The sequence below is a fragment of the Sprattus sprattus genome (genome assembly GCF_963457725.1).
Source record: "Sprattus sprattus genome assembly, chromosome: 1".
NCBI lineage: Eukaryota > Metazoa > Chordata > Actinopteri > Clupeiformes > Clupeidae > Sprattus > Sprattus sprattus.
In genome coordinates this window covers 57,116,002-57,137,660 of record NC_137920.1, presented here as the reverse complement: position 1 = coordinate 57,137,660, position 21,659 = coordinate 57,116,002, and the positions used below count along the sequence as shown (strand labels likewise).

Genomic DNA, 21,659 nt, shown 5'->3' with positions numbered 1-21,659 from the left:
TTTATGAATGGTGTACAGGAATGTAAACCTAGATCTTTTCAACACTGAAACTGAATTCTACAAGTTTATTCTTCACTAATTAAGCCAATAAATAGCAGCTTTTCCATTCAAATAGCAAAGCACTACTTCGAAAAATTTCCTTGGTAACCTGCAATAAACGACATCTCTGTGCTGTCAGCACTAAATCCCCAAAGCTGACAGGCCTTATACAAGGCTGCCCGCTGTACTTGACTATAAATACGTAGAAGTGTTAGTTAAGGCATGCTGGCGAAACATCTTCTTGAACAACAAGCAGATGTAGTCCTAAAATGAGGCTTAAGGAGTCATCTAATCTCTGAGACGAAAATATAGTTATGAACTGCCTGAGTGAGAGACATTTCAAAATAGGGAGGCTACCAAATAATAAACATTGATGCAAGATCACATTCTTTAAAGGTCTGCTGGAGGGAATAGCATTTAACCTAATAAGGCTACTCAGCATAAGAACAGTTGCCAAGGAGGATACAAAAATGGATGCTGCAAAAATGACTGATGATTAGGACATAGGCCTAAGCTACTTAATACCGAGTAGACTACATAGAGAGCACTAAAAAACATCTTGTAACAGAAACAGAAAGTAGCATTGACAAACTGACAGGTCTGCTGTGTACATGGGGAAGATAGAGACCCAGTTCACTGGAGTCTGTATTTATTAGTGATGGCTTTGATTTGATACTTTCCTCCACTTACCAGCATAAATATCCCCCCCCCCCCCCCCCTCCCCCTCTGCACCCCACCGCGTTTCTTTCTTTTCTTGCTTTGAGGAACGGTCACCTCATGATGATGTGTGCACACCCCGCCTCTACCCAGCTGATGCTCGCGCCCTGCTGTCAATTTCTATTCTGAGAGAAGAGTAGTTGAGAAAGGGGGAAAACAGAAAACAAGAGAGGGTCTGCGGGGGTAGCGCAGTAAAATATCCATGGGTGGTTGTGTGGGCAGTCATCATGATTCTTCGGGCAGTTTAAACGAAAATTCAGACGGAACTGGAGGTAGGAAATAAGTTACATACCGGGGGAGAATATTTTAGTTATTGATTGGAGGATTTGAGTGCATGCTTGTTCTCATGCGCCTTGCCTTCCCTTGTCTGCTGCTACCATCGCCGCTGTCTGTAAAATCGTGGCGGTATTATAGTGTATTGTCTCGCGCACTGTTGTTCCGGCCGGTCTCATGGTTAGCCTTTATCATACATCAACGTAACTAAAATGTTACCATTGCCTTTTGGCAACGGCTGTCCACTGTTTTCAATGGACGCAGCTTTTGGATGTCCCAGCGAGCTAGCATGCTAGCTTGCTAAGTCTAAAAAGAACGACTGCTAGCCTCTCAACTAGCCCATTTCGGTCGGTTGTGTTGTTAAAATGTGGGTCAGTGTTTTTTGCGCGCAGGAATGCGGAACATATTGAGTAACTTCTGTTTTATTATGTTATGTCTTAATATGTTGCTCCTTCTCCACTCTTCCGCATAATGCGCTGTTATTAATACCTTCATTTGGTTCTGTAACGTGAGAACATCTAAAAAAGGCAGAATAATACTGTTGCGGGGTAGGGTGCATGTTCATCTCACTATGAGCATCAATCACTTATCGCTAGTGTGTACGATCGTTTCCATGGTCAATAGGCCTATTTGGATACACCTAGATAGCTGTACTATAAAGAGACTTTTCTCGCGTATCGTATTACTGCCGGTAACTTTGGAAACATCATTAACATATATATGAACAACCACTTGGCTAATGACTTCTCCTTTTAAATGTGCGTCAATATGTGCTTTCTTATCAGTTCGGCCTATTATGTCACAACCTGGCTTCATGTGTCATCAAACCTTTGGGGGGGGAAATCCCCTCAGTTTCAAGCTACCCGTTGGAATCCACAACGTGAATGTTCCTCTTCTAGGTCTCTAAGGTTGGGATTTCCGGTGTCTAGTATTACAGATGTTGTTAGGCTACTACTGTAGCTGACAATGAGCGTGTGGTACAGGGGGGAGGGGCAGGCTAAGCACAAAGGAGTGTTCTTGATTCCCCTACGCAATTAACAACTTATAAGTTGCACTTTTGCACCTGGGCAAAACGAGGACATTGTACATCATGTAAGATATGTAATCATGTAAGATAACGGTATTTTAAATGTCTCCCTAAAGGCTCTTAGATTTGTTTAGATTGTGTTCCAGCGCACATCATTTATTATATTAGACTACATTTTTCATAACTGTTTTTAATGAACCCACCTCTTTTCCGTATTAAGTAGCCTACCTGACTGATGTCAAGAAGGTGTTGCCTAATGGCAACTGAAAAATGCCTTTCTGTTTATGGCCTTATGCTACGCATACACTTAACACTTAAATGTCTCCAGAAATGTTTCATATATCAAAATAGTTGACAGTACGCATATTCCATTGTTAGCTCTGCCTCTCAGCCCTCTTAAAAGTGCCATTTGGTACAGTCTTGGATAGCACAAGGGGATTGAGAGAATATGCAACTGAAAGCACAGCTGGACTGTCAGAGACCCCGCACATCTGGGGCTCTGTCCTGACCAGCCGGCACTGGCTTCATTATGCATGAAGATGAACCCACTTCAATCTCAATCACAGAAGCCCTCTGTCAGCACAGACCAGAGGGCTATTCACCACATCCATAGCCACACAGACGGAAAGAGGCATCCGAACTCCACCTCTCCTTTTATATCCTGGAAGTCTTTTTTTTTTTTTTTAATCTGTGCACACTAGTCTCCACGCTTAGTCAAAGGAGTAGCAGATTGTGGTTCTGAGGTGCGTGGCAGGTGAAATAGAAGTCGGTGGCCTGTCCTGCATTATGCAGTATTCGTGTTCTCCTCTCAGGCCCTTCGCATACCAACTTGGCTGCACTTAGCTTACCAATATCCATGGAGAGGAGTGGTCTGATGCCACAGGAGGCGGGATGTCATTGTTAGTTACATTTTGAACACAAGGATTTGCAAGATAAAATTTGAGTGTCATCATGGCACTGTAGTCCATTTACAACTGAAAACTCATTAATAAGATGATTCATCGTAAGAAACTGGTAGCCATCAGTCCTGTGAAGTCGAATTACATGCATAATGGTATTAGGAATACATGTTCCTTCTTTTTACCATCCCAGTAATGTTGGTGGCCTTTAAAAGGAGTGGGGTTTCCAGATATCTGTAACATGGCCTGTGGCACTCAGAGGTGGTGTCCTTTTACACTTGTCATATGACCCTGTGTGCATGTGTGCAAACCCAGGCGCTGACAGAAAAACATGGTGTCTGTCTGTGCTTTCCACTGAGGACCCACGCGGGTTCCTGCAGACACACACACACACACACACACTCACACTCACACTCACACACACAGACAGACACACACACACACACACACACACACACACACACACACACACACACACACACACACACACACACACACACACACACACACACACACACACACACACACACACACACACACATACACATACACACACACACACACACACACACACACACACTGAGTGGCCAGCCTAGAAGACACCGGCCCTTTCAGCTGTCCAGCTTCTTCATAGACATGGCACCCTCAAGCGTGACTGTGGGATCTTGTGAGCGCGTGGTCACACATTCGCCGTGCTGTGGGGCTCTGTGTAGTTTCCCACCGCAGCGATTTAGTCTTTCTGGTTTGCAGGTTCTCTGTGTGTGTGCGAGTGTGTGTGTTTGTGTGTGTGTGTGTGTGTGTGTGTGTGTGTGTGTGTGTGAGAGCTGGTGTCTCCTCCCTGTACTGGCCAGTTGGCAGAGCTGATGGTTCCCAGATGTCAGGCCGCCCTCACACAGCTCACTCCGAGCTCATATGGCTAACGCCTGCAGATGAGAAATACATACTGGATTAAATACCTCATGGATGAACTCAGTTTCTCTGTATTTTCACAAGGGGTGCGGTGGTTGGATGTACTGTAGGCCTTGCGCCGGCTGAGAGAGGGTCAGAGATAATAAAAAAAAGATAGGGTTAGACAAGACCACCTTACTGCTGTATTACGTTTGACAGTGTCTTTGTCATGAGAAAAATGTGTAATTTCAGCAGCGCACTGTTCTTTTTACGGATAGAATGAGTGTATACAAAGACACACACACACACTGTAACAACATCAAACGTCTCGATCCAGCTGGTGTTTATTAGTGGTTTCTGCGAAAACCAAATTAGCATATTTTCATGTCCCAAAAACATTTTCCGTTTTTATGGTTTATGATATCTAGCCGCTGTTTGTTGCCAATGTGTGAATTAATTAAGCGCCATGCTTTTCTCATTATGTGCAAAGGGCTTGTTCATAGGCGGCTCTCTCTCTGTCCTGCTCAATGGCCAGCTGCCATTTGTCTGCTTTTATAAGTGAAACACAAAATGCTTTCAGCAAAACCACATGCAATTTGACCGGAGTGACGTGCTGCCATGTCTGGTGTCTTAGTGTAAATTGAGACACCGGCTTAATGACCTTCTTTCAACCAGAGACTCCTTTATAGCTTTCCTTCACTGCCTCCCTGTCTCCATGTTCTCTTTCAGTTCTGCATGCAGTCCATTCAGGATAAATAGTTTTATTTACTTATTGATAGTTTTCAGTGACGTCACAACAATTGTTAGCTGACGGGCAAAAAGAACAGCGAAACAGCGAGAAACAGTGAAAAACGCCGAGCAGTGCCTACTCAAATACGATTGCCATCAACCACAGACCATACCACTATAGCCAGACAGAAATATTCACAAGGGAAAACAAATTAGGAACTTGTGATACATTTATTGCAGGTGTCCTGACATTTTTATTTCGTTAACCTCCCCACAGTCCCTGTCTGAGCTCCAGTGTGGAGATATTTACATCTAGGCCTATAGAAAATCCGTCCCCATACACATCTCACAGAAAGAAACAGAAAGCCTACAGAAGCACAGATAGTTATTTAATTTTCAGAAGTGGTTGGGTTCACAACGATGTCGTCTGGAAGGTGAAAGCTAAAAACCATCTTCATAATAAGAGCAAAGATAAATGCCATGTATTAGCTAGGTACCAGCTAGCGAGGTACCTGCTGTAAGCTAGCAGCCGTTAGCCTACCCAACGATGTTCGTTAAGTTTTGAAACAATTCCCTGGTTTAAACCAGTACGAAAACCTTGTCTGGCGAATGACAACTTAAATGATCTTCCCATATATTTTCTACTGACATTGTAGTATTACTAGTTGAATGACAAAATACACTAGCCTAACCTACTTGCTTGCTTAGGTACTAAGGTAGATCAGCAGCTGGGTAATCCCATTTGAATCGTTTTGATGCTTTGTTTGTCTTTATTACTTGATTTGTTCCCATTTTAGGTAGTTATTCTGATAAATTAGGCGACCAGAACAGGGTGACTGCTTTTCTTTCCAGCTCCAAAAGTAAGTCTACAGTTTACTGTGTGTCCGAGAAAAGTTGAACCAGAAGGCGCATACAATCAGCTGGCAGCCACGGCGAAATAAACACTTCTTGTATCAGTTGGCAGGAGCGGTAGCGGGTTTTAAATGCGATTAAAAACTAAATCCGGGGTTGTCTCCTCGCCGATTTAAACAGCCAACCGAACAACAGCTGTCTGGCATTTTACTAACTTATATTAAATGAGCTTGAAAGGTGGGTGGTTCCTGTATTAACTCCCGTGTTAAATAGCTTTGGAACGTCTTTTTTGCCCTTCAGCTGGTCATTCTGACGTCAGCTGAAAACTATCAATTGCCTCTGTCAAGCTAAGAAGGCACCGGATGCCTAAAAGAGCCCGGGTGACGTAATGTTGATTCTTGAGTGACAGTTTCTATGCCAACGTTAGCATTACGTAAGCCGGTCACCGCGTACCCCGCATCTATATTGCTAAAAGCAATTCCTCCTTTAGTGCGACAATATTAAGCGACTAAAAAGTAGCTGATGGCTTTCGAACAACTCTTGAGACTCTCTGACTGATAGCCAAAAAGTGTCGGGGTACAAAGTGTCCGTTTAGGCACAATATTAAGCGACTAAAAAGTTTTAGCTACACCTGCCTGATGGTATTCTGTAAGTTAGCAATGTCCGCTAGCATATCAAAGCTAGCAATCCCCCGTTATTCTTTAGTAAAATGTTGTGCAAACAATGCCCTGTTTTGTTCAAATGTAACTGTGGGTGCCGTCAGATATGTCTAAAAATCACAACACATTAAGGAGTGTCTTAATTTAAGCACAACAACAGATGAATAGCTTCAAGCTAACAAGACACTAGCACGAGCTAGCTAGCTGATGGAATGTGCTTACTTTGATACATACATTTGATTTATATAAACTAGCGAATCAACAACTTTCCTACCAAAGTCAAACATCAAGTACATGGTTGTTTTGGTTGGTTTATTGTAGGTCAAATACAAGCAAGCCGGTCTCAGGTAGCGAAGTTCAATGCAATATGCTCTGAAGTAAATCGCGTTATGAGCGATAAAGACCCGGGTGACGTATTGGCGTTGGCATAGCAACTGTCACTCAAGAGTTACATTACATCACCCGGGCTCTTTTAGGCATCCGGTGCCTTTTTAGCTTGACACCTCCATTGATCTTTCCCCTTATGGATGTGTTTTTGTGAGAGAGTGAAGTAAACAGGTTTGCAGTAGTACTGCTGTCAGTGTCGCTGCTACGTTTTAAAATGCTGTTTGTCGTTGCTGTTAAATGTATTAGAAATGCCTTGAGGCCATCATTAATGACATTCTCAAGGGACACCTAGAAGACAGTTGGTCCCAGATAATTTTGTCTAATCTGTCTTACACATCCTTTGTTTCACTGACTCAAAACTGTGGTTGTTGTATTTCAGTGCCTTCATAATATAAACCAATGTAACAGGACTTTAGAAACACACATACAAGATGCATAGAATGTACGAGAATGACCGTAAACTCAGTCTTATTTGGTCATTTGGTTTATTGTGCTTCACAATCCATGGAGGTCCATAACCATTTTGTATTTCTTTTCTTTAAAAGTTCTCTTTTTTTATGGGCCTTTAGACTTTATTTGAATAGGACAGTGAAGTATTTTTGGACGGGAAGTAAGGAGGAGTGAAGAGGTGGGAAGAGCATCGGGAAACGACAGCAGGCCGGAATCGAACCTGTGTCCCCGCGGGCATTGTAGCCCATAAATGGCGAGCTTATTGGCCATATTTCATTTCTTGACACCAAAAACTGCAGACTTCCAGCTGAAATGAAATGGTGTGATAAACTCTTGAGTGCTCGGTCCCTCAGGCACTACCTACTGCTCTGTGAGAGTGCTTGTAAATGCCACAGTGCTTCAGCGCTTAATTAGATTAACATGTTGGCCATTCCACCTCACTGCACCGGTGCATCTTTCACTAAACAGGAAATTGAGGTATGATCTTAATCAGGCCATCATGGATTGTCTTTCTGCAGCTGGCAGCGTTTCACAGTAGCGTGGCCTTGAGTGTGACCACTCAACAAGACGAGGCCAGCGCTATACAGATCAAAAGAAAGTAGGTCAGAAATTGAAAAGATGGGGGGCACTGTGGTGCATTTCCTGTCCTATTCTTCACTGATCTTTCAATTAAAGGCATAAAAAGCCCAAAAACAAATTAAATAATAAATACTAATAAATTGAAAAGATTGAGGCACTTGATCATGTCGCTTGCATCTCTCACGATAGGAAAGAGATAGTTGCATTGTTTGAAAAAGCCTACTTGAGATTTTGCGGTGCTGGTGTTGAAGGCCACACACAGTCACTAAACTACTTCTAAGGAAAGGTGGTAGGAAGCTATACTGTTTGTGGTGACATTTTCTGTCACAAAATGGCTGAAATGTTTTATCTGGTATGATGGCAGTGATTGATACTGTGAAGCTGTGTTTGTAATGAGAAATTAGCTACAGCAAAAATATAAACAAGGGTATTTGTAGAAATGAATGTGATCAGGAGCAATTCGATGCAATTTCATTGATTTAGATTAATGTTAGAGACATTATAGATTACTAGGTCTCTGGAATATTGAGCACAGATTTCTTTCGAGGTACAGCAGACCAACATTCTTACCGAGCCTATCAACTAAACTCACCGAAGGGTCGGCCCATTGGCACAGGGGTGAGTCCTGAGATGCCTAACAGTGTGCCTACTCAGAAAGCACTCACCCTTCTCCAGACAGTACAGAAAACATGGTGCACCAAAGGGACTTTTTTCATAATTGGTGTTTATGTCAAAACCTGCACAAACAGGAAATGAACATGTTGGCCTGTAACATCAAAGCATGGGGTAAAGTGCCTTTTTTCTGAGAAACACGGAGTAGCCTAGGTCATGCCATCCTTTAGCCCACCTCCTGCTGAAGGCAGCCGGGAACTTTGATCTTTCATCTGAGTGAGAGGGCAGGACACTTCTCGCTTCCACAGTGTGCAGTGGTCGTTTCTGGGTCGCAAAAAAAAAACACTGTACAGATTTCCTGGCCAAGCTGAATTATTGATGTATGGTGGGTACAGTGGTGTGATGTCTGGGAGCCAGGCTCTCACTCGGTGAGTGGCTTGCAATGCTAAAATGAGCGGTACAGTTTGGGACGGAGGTTCAGAAAAAAAATAGTTCTCACCCAGTACCCGATACCTGTTTCCAAGTGTTTAAAGCAGTAGATTGAGGTCCTGCTGCCCTCCTGTGTGTTAAATTCTTTCTGCTTCTGCTTGACAAGTGTCTTGGGCTCAAGCCTGGCTAAAGCTTCCCAGAATGCACAGAGAACAGCCCATGGGTTGACCTGTGTTTCCAACCAGCACGATTCAGGCGGAGTTTTTTTTTCTTTGTTTTATTTCTTCTGTGTGCGTCTTGCACTAGTTACATGGTGTCCCGGACTAAAGGTTGTGCGTAATGGCCGCCAGATGTTTTCCCCCTGTAAAATCCCTCCTCCCACTCCACTCCTCTCCTCTCCTCTTCGCAGGCAGGTCAGGCTGTCTGTTGATGTAACTTCTTGGCCTGCAGCCCCTTTGTGATTCTACCAGAGCCGTTTACTGGGAAGCCTTTCACTGTCTTCAATCAGTTAAGGAAAGTTCTCTCTGTGGCGAAGGACCTGGCTTAATGGTGATTCAGAGAAAGGCTGCCTATATGGCTTTTTCATGGATGTGGTGTATGCTAGCACATGGCATGGCCGTATAACATATTGAATTATTGGTGTAAGTGAGATTATATAGTCATGAAGATGTCTAGGTCAGGAGTCAAGACACACTGGTGTTTTCCGGGGGTTGGGTCGCGTGAATGTTTTTTTATTTCTTTCAGTGAGTGTATGATTACTGTTATCGAACACTGTAAGCTGTCCATATCCATTTCCCCACCTGTCGTACTCACAGCTCATGAGGCAGCCTCTGGTGTGAAATTGAACTTGCATACAGTAAACAAGTGCTTGCATTCTCAAGGATTCATCAGTCATGGAGAACCATAGCATACATCACCCAGACTGACATATTACACAAAGTACTTTATGCATTTTTTTAATGATGCTTTTATGGGCATTGTATGCATTACTCTAACCCACTGCCCCCCCCCCCCCCCCCCCTTCCATCCCTTTCTCACTCTCTCTGTCTGTCTCTCTCTCCCTCTGTCTCAGTGGCTCTGGGGCGTAACCAGCCCCTGAAGAGAGAGAAGCCCAAATGGAAGAGTGACTATCCGATGACGGACGGGCAGCTGCGCAGTAAGCGTGATGAGTTCTGGGACACGGCGCCGGCCTTCGAGGGCCGCAAGGAGATCTGGGACGCACTCAAGGCCGCTGCCCAGGCCTTCGAGAGCGACGACCATGAGCTGGCGCAGGCCATCATTGATGGAGCCAGCATCACTCTCCCACACGGTAGGGGACAAAGTGGACAACCTCATACAAGGCTCGGCTTCTCTTACACAGGCCATCATAGGCTTTCATAAGTGGTGAATTTGGTTAATGCTGCTGGGGTGGGTTAACTGGTTATGATATGTTCCCTCCTATCCAGTGATGTGTGTGTGTGCGTGTGCGTGTGAGTGTGGTCTGATCTGCTCCCAGGTTATAGGAGCAGACAAGAACTTCTTTTGGTCACACCTTGTTTTGGATGTGTCCCTTAAATATACAGATGCCCAGATTAGAAACAAGCTATCTGTTGAAAATGTGTTAACTACAATTTATTGTTAAGGGTTGGGTTTGGTTACGATGATACAGTGTAACCCTTCATTTTCATTGTAGTTATTTGCCTTTTAATTAGATATTGAGCCAATCGGTACCGATACATCCAATTGCACTCAAATGCCATTATAAAGCATGCGTAATGTTGCAGTATAGAAAAATTGCAAACAGGCCAAATCACAACTTAAGACTCGCAGGAGAGGCTTTAGGCAGTTCTTAACCATTATTATGCACAGGGCAGGTAAGATACTGTAGCTAAAATGCAGTATGGCCACAAGGAGGCCTCAGTTAGGCAGCTGAATTGACTGAATTCTACGGTCAAGTGCAAGAGTGTAGGAACATAACCACATGTCTGTGGAGGGGAAATGTCAAGGGCAAATGTGCCTGAGCTGGGGCTCGACAGGCCTTCACTTTGGGCTTGAAGGTGATGGAGCCTGAGTGGAGCTCCCTGACATGCTCGGCTGAAAGTACCTGTTCTGTCCATTCACACCAGTCAGCCACTGGCACTGCTTGACCTTATTAGCCAGCTTCTGAGACAGAGAGAGAGAGACGCGTGTAAAGACAGGAAACATTCGCCATGTCTCCCTTTATCCTAGTCAGTCTTTTCATTCCAAAGGGCAGGACATCCTCTCCAACAAAAGTTTTTAGTGCACATTACATTATTTTAAGGTTTGAGTTGAGTTGATCTACATGATTTTGGTATAATTATATTATGTAGCCTATGTTGGTAGTTCTAACATTTAATAAACCTGATGTTGCGTCAATATGTTGATCATTATCATGATAATTGTAAATTAAATAAAAAAAACTAAATAGAAATATTCTTAAATCAGAAGTTATGAAAAGGTTTTTAAATGTAATATTTTGGTATTGGCACAGCACACTGTAGAATCTTAAGGTTCTCAACCTGGGATGAAGAAGCTTCAAAGGGTCAGGGATGGACCATTTAAGAATGAGAAAGGGCGGAACTTTATGGGAATTGGTCTCACAAATGATTTTGGCAAATGATCACATTCAGCATCAAGCCCGACAACTGACAGTACATTGGAATTTGATTGGACAAAATGCGTCCGGAATGAATATTGTTTCATTATGTTTGCCGGGGACCGTTGTGTTGTGTTGGACTTGAAATTAAGTTGAAATGTTTTTATGTGACTGAGTGATGCTTTTGAGATACGGGTCCCTATTTTGGGGACGCTAACGGCTGGCGGAAATGGGAGTGCACCGGCCCTGTTGCTCAAGCATAAAGTGAGCGGTAAATGGGTGATTTAAAGGCACTTAGTGCCGGGCCGAGGGTGAATTAATGAAAGGTTTGGTTAAAGCCGACCAAAAGCATTGTCGAGCAATCCCTTTAAACTGAACAGTCAGACAAGATTACAATGTAAGAAGTGGGTTAAATCCCAGTGGGTTCTGGACAGTTCTACAAGGAATAAACTGTAATTCTTCTTCTGTTGTTTCAAGCAAATAAATTGTAGCTTGCTTGAAAAAGCCATTCCAGATCCCTTTTTTAACTGACTGTTATATTGTTAATCAGAATAGCCAATGTGATTTTGAGCCTGTGTTTTGCTCCCTTAGATTTCATGACAGTCCACTTATTATCGATATAGCCAATCTCTCACACATACTGGATAATTTTTTTTCCCCCTGTTGATGAATTTGAACACTTAGACCAACCTGAATGCAATCCCTGCATTCTGCCGTGGCCCACAAAAGAGATCTTTGGTAGAAAATGCACTGGTGTTGCGCAGCATTTCGTCTTCTGCTTTAGTCTAATAATTAGACTACAGTATGTTAATAGAAATAACAAGATCATTATTGCGTATTTACATCACCGATGACATTCCTTTACTACTGACTGAGCATTTAGCCTAATTTAAGTAGGACAAATTAGACTAGGCCCACTTCTTTCCAGACACTCAAGTCTTTCACCGGGTTTAACTGTTGTTTATCTGTTGTGCCTGTGCACTTTATATGTTTCACTGTGGGGAGAGTGGGAAACGTTCTTTCGCATGCTTTGTATGTTCACATGTGAAGTAGTTGACAATAAAACTACTTTGACTTTGACTTTGACTTAACCTTTAACCTTTTTTAAAGCCTGCCAGGATATGTGTTTACTTCAAGGATATCGGGGAGTTAATGCAATTAATCTAACACAGGTTTGCTCCTCATTCCATAAATACAGAAATATGTAAGCATAATGCGCCACTCTTCCAAAAACGGGAACATCATATTTTTTTGCCAGGTAACTTCCCGACTATTAATCATGGTTTATACATTGATTTTGGAAAATGTCTCTATACATGGGAATGCATTTTTTTCGCCTGGAAGTTAGTAACACTGCCAGGTAAAACGGGTCCCTCCCTCTTTCACATACCAATCCCATTAATGTATCAGGTATAAAACAATATGGGATAGAACATTTTTTTAGTCACACTACATGACTGTAAAGACATAGGTGTGTGTATTCCTAACTTACTGTAGCCTATTTAACGGTATAGTATGGATCTCGAAGCTCAGTGAGAGGTGTGTGGCGGGGCACTCACACGGTGGAGGCTTCCCATTCACTTTGAATGGGGTAAGGTCATGCATTGCCAGAGTGAATTCTGGTTCCGTTGCGTCGCTTTTCTTGCGTTGCTTGGGGTAGAAGTTCAGGTGCCAGCCAATTGAATCGTGTTTATGCAAATATTCCAGCGCAGGCACTAGCCAATCAAATTGTGTTGGTTGAAAGATGGCAGACATGAATTTAATTTGTAATTATTCGTACAGTGATGTGTTGATAATTTGATCGGCAGTCTCAACTGCATCATAAATCCTTGTCAGTGCTAGAGAATCAGTTATATGTGTCGTCCTCTTTTGTTCCCTGGCATTGTCCTTGCAAGCTGTCCAGGTTAACGATTGTACCGATTTTTATTTTCCCCTCATGCATGGTATTACAGACAAAAATGTTCATAGGATTGTTTTGACTGAACTATTGAATGTATCGGATACTCTTTTGTCAGATCAGGAGTAATATACAAGAAATTCCATTTTGTCATATCTGTCAGGTGGACCACTCATTTCCAAAGTCCATTGCTAGAGGATACCGGCACCTCAGTACACTGAGGTGCGTCCAGAAGTGACATGCAGGTGCCTGCCGGTGAAAAAACTAGAAGCGGAGCAATGTACCCTCTTACAGTAAGCACTGGTTGCAAACCCTGACTCTGGTCTTTCATGTGCATCTGCTGTGAGCAGTGCAGTGCTACAGTGCAGTGCTGCAGTTCAGCAAACAGTGCATGGTAGCACCAGCACTCTGGAACACCACATCTCATTAGCACGACACAGAGTTGGAAGTAATGGGTGAAATGGAGTCACCGGTTCAGTGAATGACCAGGGCAAAGCCATGGCAGGACTTTTGTTTTTAAACATGGAATTCCCCCGACCCCCACCCCACGCGACCCCGACCCCTCCACAGCTCGGTACAGAAAGGTTAATCTCTGCAGCGTGCGACTGCACTGTGGGTTCTCAAATCATCACCAGATACTTATGACTTGCAATAAAGACTCGGGGGGAGAAATGTGACCACATCCGTTGAGTGTAACACCTCAACCAGCATTTGGTGAGAAAGTTGTCCTTGCCCAAAAAAGACCACTGACGTGTTGGATGACTATGTAGGTAGCTGTGAAAACTGAGGGAAAAAAGACCACTCCGATAAACACACACACACACACACACACACACACACACACGGCAAGACTCTGCACACACTTCGACCCTTCCATGAGTGCTCTTTTGTGTTCTGTGCAGAGGGAGAGAGTAAAAGAAGCGTGTTGCGTGGCGTCCGCTCTCAGATTCTGAGAGTCTGATTTGGAGCAGAGCTATGAGTGAACCACCTCAAAGAGCCCCTCAGAACCCACATGCAAAACATTGGCAGTAATTTAACCAGCTTGTGCCGCCCTTTTGATGTGATGATTGTTCATTACCATCTGCTTCCATTAGGACTAACTATGCCCTGGCTGTTGTGGTTAGATTGAGACCACTGATCCCCACCTCTTCTCTCCTGTGCTGGACATCACACACACACACACACACACACACACGCACAGGTAGCTATCCAGCATCTCAACAGCTTTCCTCTCAGTAACAAATCTGTCATGACGTCCAGAGGCGTCGTTGCACTCAGAGGCTGAAAAGAAGCAGGAGAAGGAATAGTGTGGATAACAGGAATCTCGGAGGCGAGAGTAAGCTCAGTGCCAAGACTGTTGTTGCAGTCGCACAGAGCAAGCCCTTGCATAGAAGCTGAAGCATTGTGTGTTGCAGCGAATGGAGAATGTTTCGAGCTGATGGGCCTAGTTCAGTGAAGGTAAATTACCCTGTTTATAATAACCTGCTGTGAAACTGAGCCCACCTCATAAGAGAACAGTAGTGGGCCAAGCCATTTCAGATGATGAATAATATTCAGAGAATACATAGCCGAGGTAGATATGAATGGAAGGGGTGGATGTTTGTGTGTGTGTGTGTGTGTGTGTGTGTGTGTGTGTGTGTGTGTGTGTGTGTAGAGCCACACATAAAGACATTAATGGAGTGTTATTTAACTTCGCTTTCAGGGCAGAGGCATTGACCAAGCAGAGTAGTTCTAGTCAAGGGACCTTCTTTTCCATACAATGCCACCATATGCTATCTAATAAGACATTGAAAGGATCTCTAGAGCAGATTCAAGCATTCAATAAAACAGTGATCCATCTATTCATGAGTGGGGTGCTTCATGGCTAAGCTCTGACCATGTTTGATACGAGACTAACATGTCATGCAGTGGCTCTTGTCCACTGTTCCGGTGGAGTTTGAAGCTCTCAGCAGACCGAGTTACATGGAATGAAATCCAATTGTGGTTTTGTCAGAGAAAGGGTTTGGTGAACAGCGTGTTTGCTGTTGAGGCAGTTGCTAAGCAGCAGGCCAGTCAGTCACTGTCGGTTCAGCTCGTCACTCTCGCATCCTTGTGGCCCCCATCAGACTGACTGGCGTAGGCGCCCACGCACCCCCCCCCCCCCCCCCCCCTGAAGACACATGCAAAATGTCATCACACTCCTTTTCTCTCTCTCTCTCTCTCACCACTCCCCCCCCCCCCCCCCCCACACACTCTCTTCCTCTTTGTCTGTGTGTGTCTCCTCTGTCTGAAGAGTCACCACCAACCTACAGTATATGCATGGTCATCCACACATTTGATTTTTCCATGGTTCCTCACCTGCTTTGTTGCACACTGAATGGAGCCCTTTGTATGTGAGCTTTCGTGTTATTTCCCTATCAGGAAAAGGATGCAATACCGACGTACTTTTTGGAAGTTTCCCACTCGGTCACTGATAGATGGAACAATGTCTGGAACTTTGATCTATTTGATAATGATATGCTGGCGCGTATTATAGTATACCATATCATTCCACAGTATGATGAGTGCTACATCAGTTTGGCTGTAATTCAGTGTGTTGGGAAGAACCAGACGTTTATCTCTCATTGAGAAGTTCCATCTCCCGCCCTAGAGTATAACTCTGAAAACACTCTATACAGCAGGGGTTATGGGAGGAGGCCAAAGACTTAAGGGGGCAGGGGTGTTTAACAGTGCCAGAGAGGTGCTTGTTTTTGAATGTGGATGTTGAGTGAAGCCCAAGCCATGTTGAGGTGACCTAAAGCTTTAATGGGACACAATAAATGGCTTGGCTTCTGTCAATCTAGATAGAGGCATCAAAAACATGTACAAGTAACATTAACACAGGAGGTTTTTATCCTTATCAGTATTGATTTCCAGACAATAAGAACAGATATTTTCAAATTCATTATTATTTAACTACATTGTACAAATATTAAGTAGCAGAGTTTTACATAATATAGAACACAGATGGTATGGTCATAGGGTGTTGAGAAGAGGAGAAGTGGACTAATTCCGATTTAGAACTTGAAAGCTGTATTTCAGCGCACCACTTCACCTTTTTAGTTTCTACCTTCAGGCAGACATGTCTTGTGTTTGTCATTGGGTCTGTTTCCACGGAAACCTGCCTTGTGACCAAATGAAAGTGATGAACTCACTCACTCTCAGTACGGGGGAGATTGAACTGAGGAACAAAATCTCAGGAAAATGGGACCCAGGTTTTGCTTTCTTCCACCGTTGTAACACTTATACTTCCTTAACCATTTTGCACTGCAGGGACTTATTCTGCTCTTCAGAGCCTGGTTGAGGAAAGCATTTGGCACCAAAACACACACACTTGATTTGAGAGTGATAAACAGCATACTGCATTGACTATAAATGTGTCGTTCTCACAGGGGTTTAAATGCATTTGAGCTCCTCTGACAAGTAGCTTGAGAGGTTGTTGGTGTTGTTGTTGTTGTTTGTTGTTGGTCGTCACCTGAGTCGGCCTACACCATTCCTACTCTGAGTTTTTCCTCTGTCCAGAGTCCAGAGTAGGCAACAGTTGTTACTGTCTAACATAATCCACCCGGAGAAGAATGCACTTCACCAGCCAAAATGTGCCGCCAAAAAAAGATGAATTGAGCTAGAAAGTTCTCCCTGACGGACTTGTATTTCCCCAGGGCTGTTTTTCTCTTCTCAGCGTCTCTAACACATTTGTTTCCCTCTCTCCCTTGCTCACTCCCTCTCTCTGTCGCTCTCTCTCTTTCTTTTTCTCCATCTATCTCTATCTATCTATCTCTTCCCTCCCTCTCTCTCTCTCTTTCTGTCTTGGTGCACAGGTGCTCTGACCGAGTGTTATGATGAGCTGGGCAACAGGTACCAGCTGCCCGTGTACTGCCTGTCCCCGCCGGTGAACATGATCGAGGAGAAGAGCGACCTGGAGCCCCTGGAGGCGTCCGAGCCACCGGCCAGCGAGGGCCAGGAGTGCCAGCTGCGGCTGCGGCTGTCCACGGGCCGCGACCTGCGCCTGACCGTGCGCACCACGGACACCGTGCAGCACATGAAGCGCCGCCTGCAGGCCACGGAGGGCGTGACAGCCGGCACGCAGCGCTGGTTCTTCTCCGGGCGGCCGCTCACCGACAAGATGAAGCTGGAGGAGCTGAAGATCTCCAGGGACTACGTGGTGCAGGTCATCGTCAGCCAGCCCCCTGCGCCGCCACTGCCCCAGAACCCCACGCCTGTGGAGAATTAGCAGCCAGAGTGGGGGCTGGGATTGGTGGGAGGGCGAAGGGGTTGGAAGGATTGGAGGGGTAGTGGCACGTCAGTGAGGCAGGACTGTCTTTGACTCTTCAAAAAGAGTTGGTACCCAGGACGTTCTTGCCATTTCACTGAATTCCATTTCCATCAGGGTTCACTCTGTGAGGGGTGTCAGACCAGCCAGAGAGGAGCTCATCTTGGCACGTGTGAGGGAGCTGTTCTGCAGCAGCCGCAGATGAATAAGAGAAGAGAAGAGAAGATGCATCTGGCATGAGTAACAGGGAGGACTTGAGGCGCAGTATGGGGTTGGAGATTGTCTTCTCTGGAGAGTCCCTCCTCTGAACGATTGGAGTTCTTCTGGAGGAATGCTGGGCTGGCCATCCCCCTCTGGCGATGAGATCATGCTGGGTGTCTGCGAAGCAGACTCTGGGCCAGGGGACCAGTGCTAGTCTCTCTCTGTCCCTCCCAGGAAGACTGAACGCACTGCACATAACAAAGAGCAGGCACATCAGACTTTAATACAGTTCATCTTGGATTTGTGTACGAAACCAGATTTTTTTTGTTTTAGGTTTTTGATGGAAACCAAAAAAAGAGCCAGGGAATTTGAAACAGAACAGAGGGAAAAAATGTGTTGTGGAAAAAACCTGCCTTTTATGATAATTCTCTCAACCTCTGGTCCAATCATTTCTATGAGATCAGTTGTTTATTTCTTGCCTATGTACATTGCACTCTGTCTGCAACCTTGAAACATTTGACAAATTAGGTATTTTTGGCTGATCAACCAGTTCTTTAAGGGGAGAGCCTTTTTTTGTAATAAATCACATGTCTGACCTTTTGCCCATGACGTGTAATTTTAGTAGGGGAAGTACCTGTAATTGTGATGCATTGCATTCTAAATAGTTAAGTATCCTTCAGTAAGCATCCTTATATGTGTGTTCACCCTTAATCACCCTCCTTGTCCTTGCTCATACGAGAAGCGACATCATCATCAGGCCTTAGCTGTGCTGGCTGACTTACTCAGCAGCTCATGTTACTGATTGGCCCTTGAAGATGTCCCCTTTCAAAGCAAAGAATCCAAGGGATCACTGTGTTTTGCTTTACTGTACCTGGGAATATCAGCATTATCAGAACTAAATACCTAGAGTAGTTGTATGTGTGTGCACATCCATTTGGCGTGCGTGCATCTGTCCGTTGTGTATGTGTGTGCATATGCATTAAGTGAGTGTGTATGTGCGTGCGTGCGTGCGTGCGTGCGTGCGTGCGTACGTGCGTGCGTGTGTGTGTGTGTGTGTGTGAGTGTGTGCGCGCATGCGCATGCGTTAGGCGTGTCTGTGTGCTCACATTCCTGTGCACGTGTGTGTGGCTCCCTGTTCTTATGTGTTTGTGTGTACGTGAGCATGTGTGTATGCTTTAGTGTATGGGAGAGAAGCGGGGGGAAAAAACAAAAAAAAATCTTTTAACCAGTGAAGAAATGTGCTAGCACGAGGACGTTTCTACTTGATGTGAGGATTGGGATGATCATTGGGAAGGCACACGAGGAAGAGGACTCAACCTGATGCTGGTCCGTCTGAGGTCAAAGCAGATGACTGACTGCTGGAACTGGACGTGGAGGGGTAGACAGAGTCTGCTCTTCTGCCCCTGATAACAACCATCTCTTCTGAATGTAGCTGATCATAAGGAATGAAGACATTCTGATACCCTAACACCCTTTGTATGTCTGTTTTTAAGTGGCATCAAGACAACGTCCTGATGTAAACGAAAATGAATTTCAGAAACAATTGCATATTTTAATGAAATAGAATGCATTTTTAATTAAAACAATGAACTTTTTACTCAAAGTTTTTATTGAAGTCTCTATTAATTGTATGTATTGTCTACTGTGTATTTATATTTGCCCCTTAGCTAGATTCTTTTGGGACAAAAAAAGAAATTCCAACCGAGAGGTCAACGTTGAGTACAATCAAACTGAGGTCATTGTTGTTTTGTGTGTTTTCTCTCGCATTTGGAAAAGAAGATGAGTGTATTTCAGTGGCTGGAAATTAAATGTTGACCTTTTAGCTTCCTCTTCCAGTAGACTGAAGAGCAGAGAGAACTGAAACACGGTTGAGATTGGCCTTCATCCTCAAATTGGGAGGCCTTTGGCACAACCATGGGCTTCTAGAGTGCCTACTTTTCTCCACAGTCTGATTTGTATCTTACATTTCAAAGCAATCTGTTTGTTAAGGAATACTTGTTGCATACACATGATCAAAAAAACTAAAAGAAGATGGAGAGAAGATGAAAAGCAAGACATTCCAAATATACTAATAAATAGAAAAATCAAAAAAATAAGAGCACACAAGCCAGATAAAAAGGTGCATAGAGTGTGCCTGATGAAAGACTTTAGAGTGACGCCCAACAGGATGGGATTTCTGACTGGTGGAAGGAGGAGATGTCGTTGGCGTTGCTATGGTGCGGTCCTGAGCCTGGGTGCCTGCAGGAAGAAACTCCTTTTCAGAGGCTCTGTGATGAGGGAGCAGGTATAATAACTCTATGCCTTAAAATCTGCCTTCATATATAGGATCTAACTTGTTTAATAAGTTGGAGTTAATGATGACAGTAACTATTTAGATAAGGGGTGAAGGGTGGATTGCATGTTGAGAGATCTTTTTAATTAAAGACTGGATTTAGTCTGAATAGTAACCTGCCTGATATTGGTTTGACCATTATTAGAGAAAGTTGAATTTCACCACTGACACTAAGTATGACCTACTTAGTCTGTGGTTTCCTGTAAGAGGAAGTACATTTACAATTCCATTTAGTCATTTAGCAGACGCTTTTGTCCAAAGCGACGTACAAGGGAGAATGCAGTCAAGCTAAGAGCAATAAAAACCTGTTGTAACAATAAATACTACTTAACATAAGAAATAGAAAAACGACATAGAAAGGAAAAAAAGTGCATGAATGTGATGAATCAGAAGTATTGTCATGTAAGTGAAGTGTTCATCTTTGACATTCTCATTTCTCTTCAAAGTTTATATGGCCACTAACCGGGTAGGTATGGGGAAATGCCTCCAGTGAAATAAACAATGATTGATAGTGGTTACAGAACAGGCAATAAATGGATAAATCAGCTAATTTCCTTTTTTGGGGGGGGGAATATACGGGAGACACTTTGATTAGGTTATTCTGTTATCCAATCCAATCAGTTCACACTACAAAAAGATATCAAATTTGGCAGTATAATTACCTGATTAATTTCATGGATTAATGAATCAATGTGCCAATCAAATAAAAGACCTTCTCTGAGCACTATTGCACTGACCCAGAATAGGCTTTCCTCTGTTCACCCCTTCAGGCTGAAAACTAGCTGAGGCATTGCACTGAAACTCCAAGGCTCAGTGTGAGACATATTCCTTTCATTTGTCAGGGCCTGGGAAGCCTTGGCACCTAGTTTAGAAATTCCCTAGGTAGACATGTCATTAAAAATACTGTCCCTGAATGCTCTGATCTCATTCCTCACTGACAGAGAAACACCAGTGGGCTCATCAGGTGTTGTCGTTTCAGTGACCTTTATCATTCTTAATAAGTGGACGAGTAATTTGTTCTTTTGTCTCAACAGTCACACAAATTCAATTGTTTACCTCATACTCTAATTGTGTAACTCACATGTGAATGTATTTTTGGCACATAATGTATCTCTTATTCTGAACCAGGACTGAACTTTAGAAACGGATTCCAACTCTCTTGATGACAAAAGTAAAATAATTTTAAAGGCCTGAATTATTGTCAATTATTGCAATATGTGTATTTGTCAAACCATAAATATGCTATTAGGATTTGCAGTAACATAGCCAGTGTCTACAGCGGCAAACCAGACTTGACAGTTTCCTCCTTGGCTTTCTCTTTCTATGGTTTACTCATAGTCTCACTCACACTGCTAAGGCAGGGGTCAAACAAATATATACTATTCCAGTTCCACTTTTTATGATACAGTTGTCAGAATGATGAACAGAAATGTCATGTAATTCAATAAAGTTGTATGCCATCCCTTTGAAATATGATTACTAATCTGAGTTTATAAAATCCCTTGGTACTGAAAGAAGTTGTATGGTAATTTTGTCATTTTGTTTTGCGTTTCAGTTCAAAAGCTGGGATGGCACCTTTAGTGATTACACAATTAGTGAAATAAACAGTGAAGGGGGGAACAAATTTCTTCTCAATCTGATCCTGATCGTTTTTGCAAGCTTAAAAGGTTGTGCTCTAACACAGGGATGAAGGTTTACCTGAACTATGAATGGCACACAGTGCAGTAAAACCAGGTTGAGAAGTGGTGTTTTGGTTTTATGTTTTTTTTACCCCCACCGCCACTTATTTGGTGACTGAAAGAGCT

General features: G+C 43.6%; 1 protein-coding gene across 1 annotated transcript; it reads left to right on the top strand.

The window, feature by feature from the left end:
* Positions 1–900: 900 nt before the first annotated feature.
* Positions 901–19,103, top strand: ubtd2 (ubiquitin domain containing 2). Its single transcript, XM_080854267.1, has 3 exons — positions 901–1,028; positions 9,613–9,849; positions 16,870–19,103. The coding sequence occupies exons 1-3, from the start codon at positions 959–961 to the stop codon at positions 17,280–17,282; spliced, it is 720 nt and encodes a 239-aa protein (XP_080710393.1). The 5' UTR covers positions 901–958; the 3' UTR covers positions 17,283–19,103.
* The last annotated feature ends 2,556 nt before the right edge of the window (positions 19,104–21,659 follow it).

Excerpts from the sequence above, each read along its gene's own strand:
- ubtd2 (XM_080854267.1), top strand. The coding sequence starts at position 959 with ATGGGTGGTTGTGTGGGCAGTCATCATGATTCTTCGGGCAGTTTAAAC. Across the intron at positions 1,029-9,612 it reads AAATTCAGACGGAACTGGAG|TGGCTCTGGGGCGTAACCAG; the intron begins GTAGGAAATAAG and ends CCTCTGTCTCAG. Across the intron at positions 9,850-16,869 it reads CAGCATCACTCTCCCACACG|GTGCTCTGACCGAGTGTTAT; the intron begins GTAGGGGACAAA and ends CTTGGTGCACAG.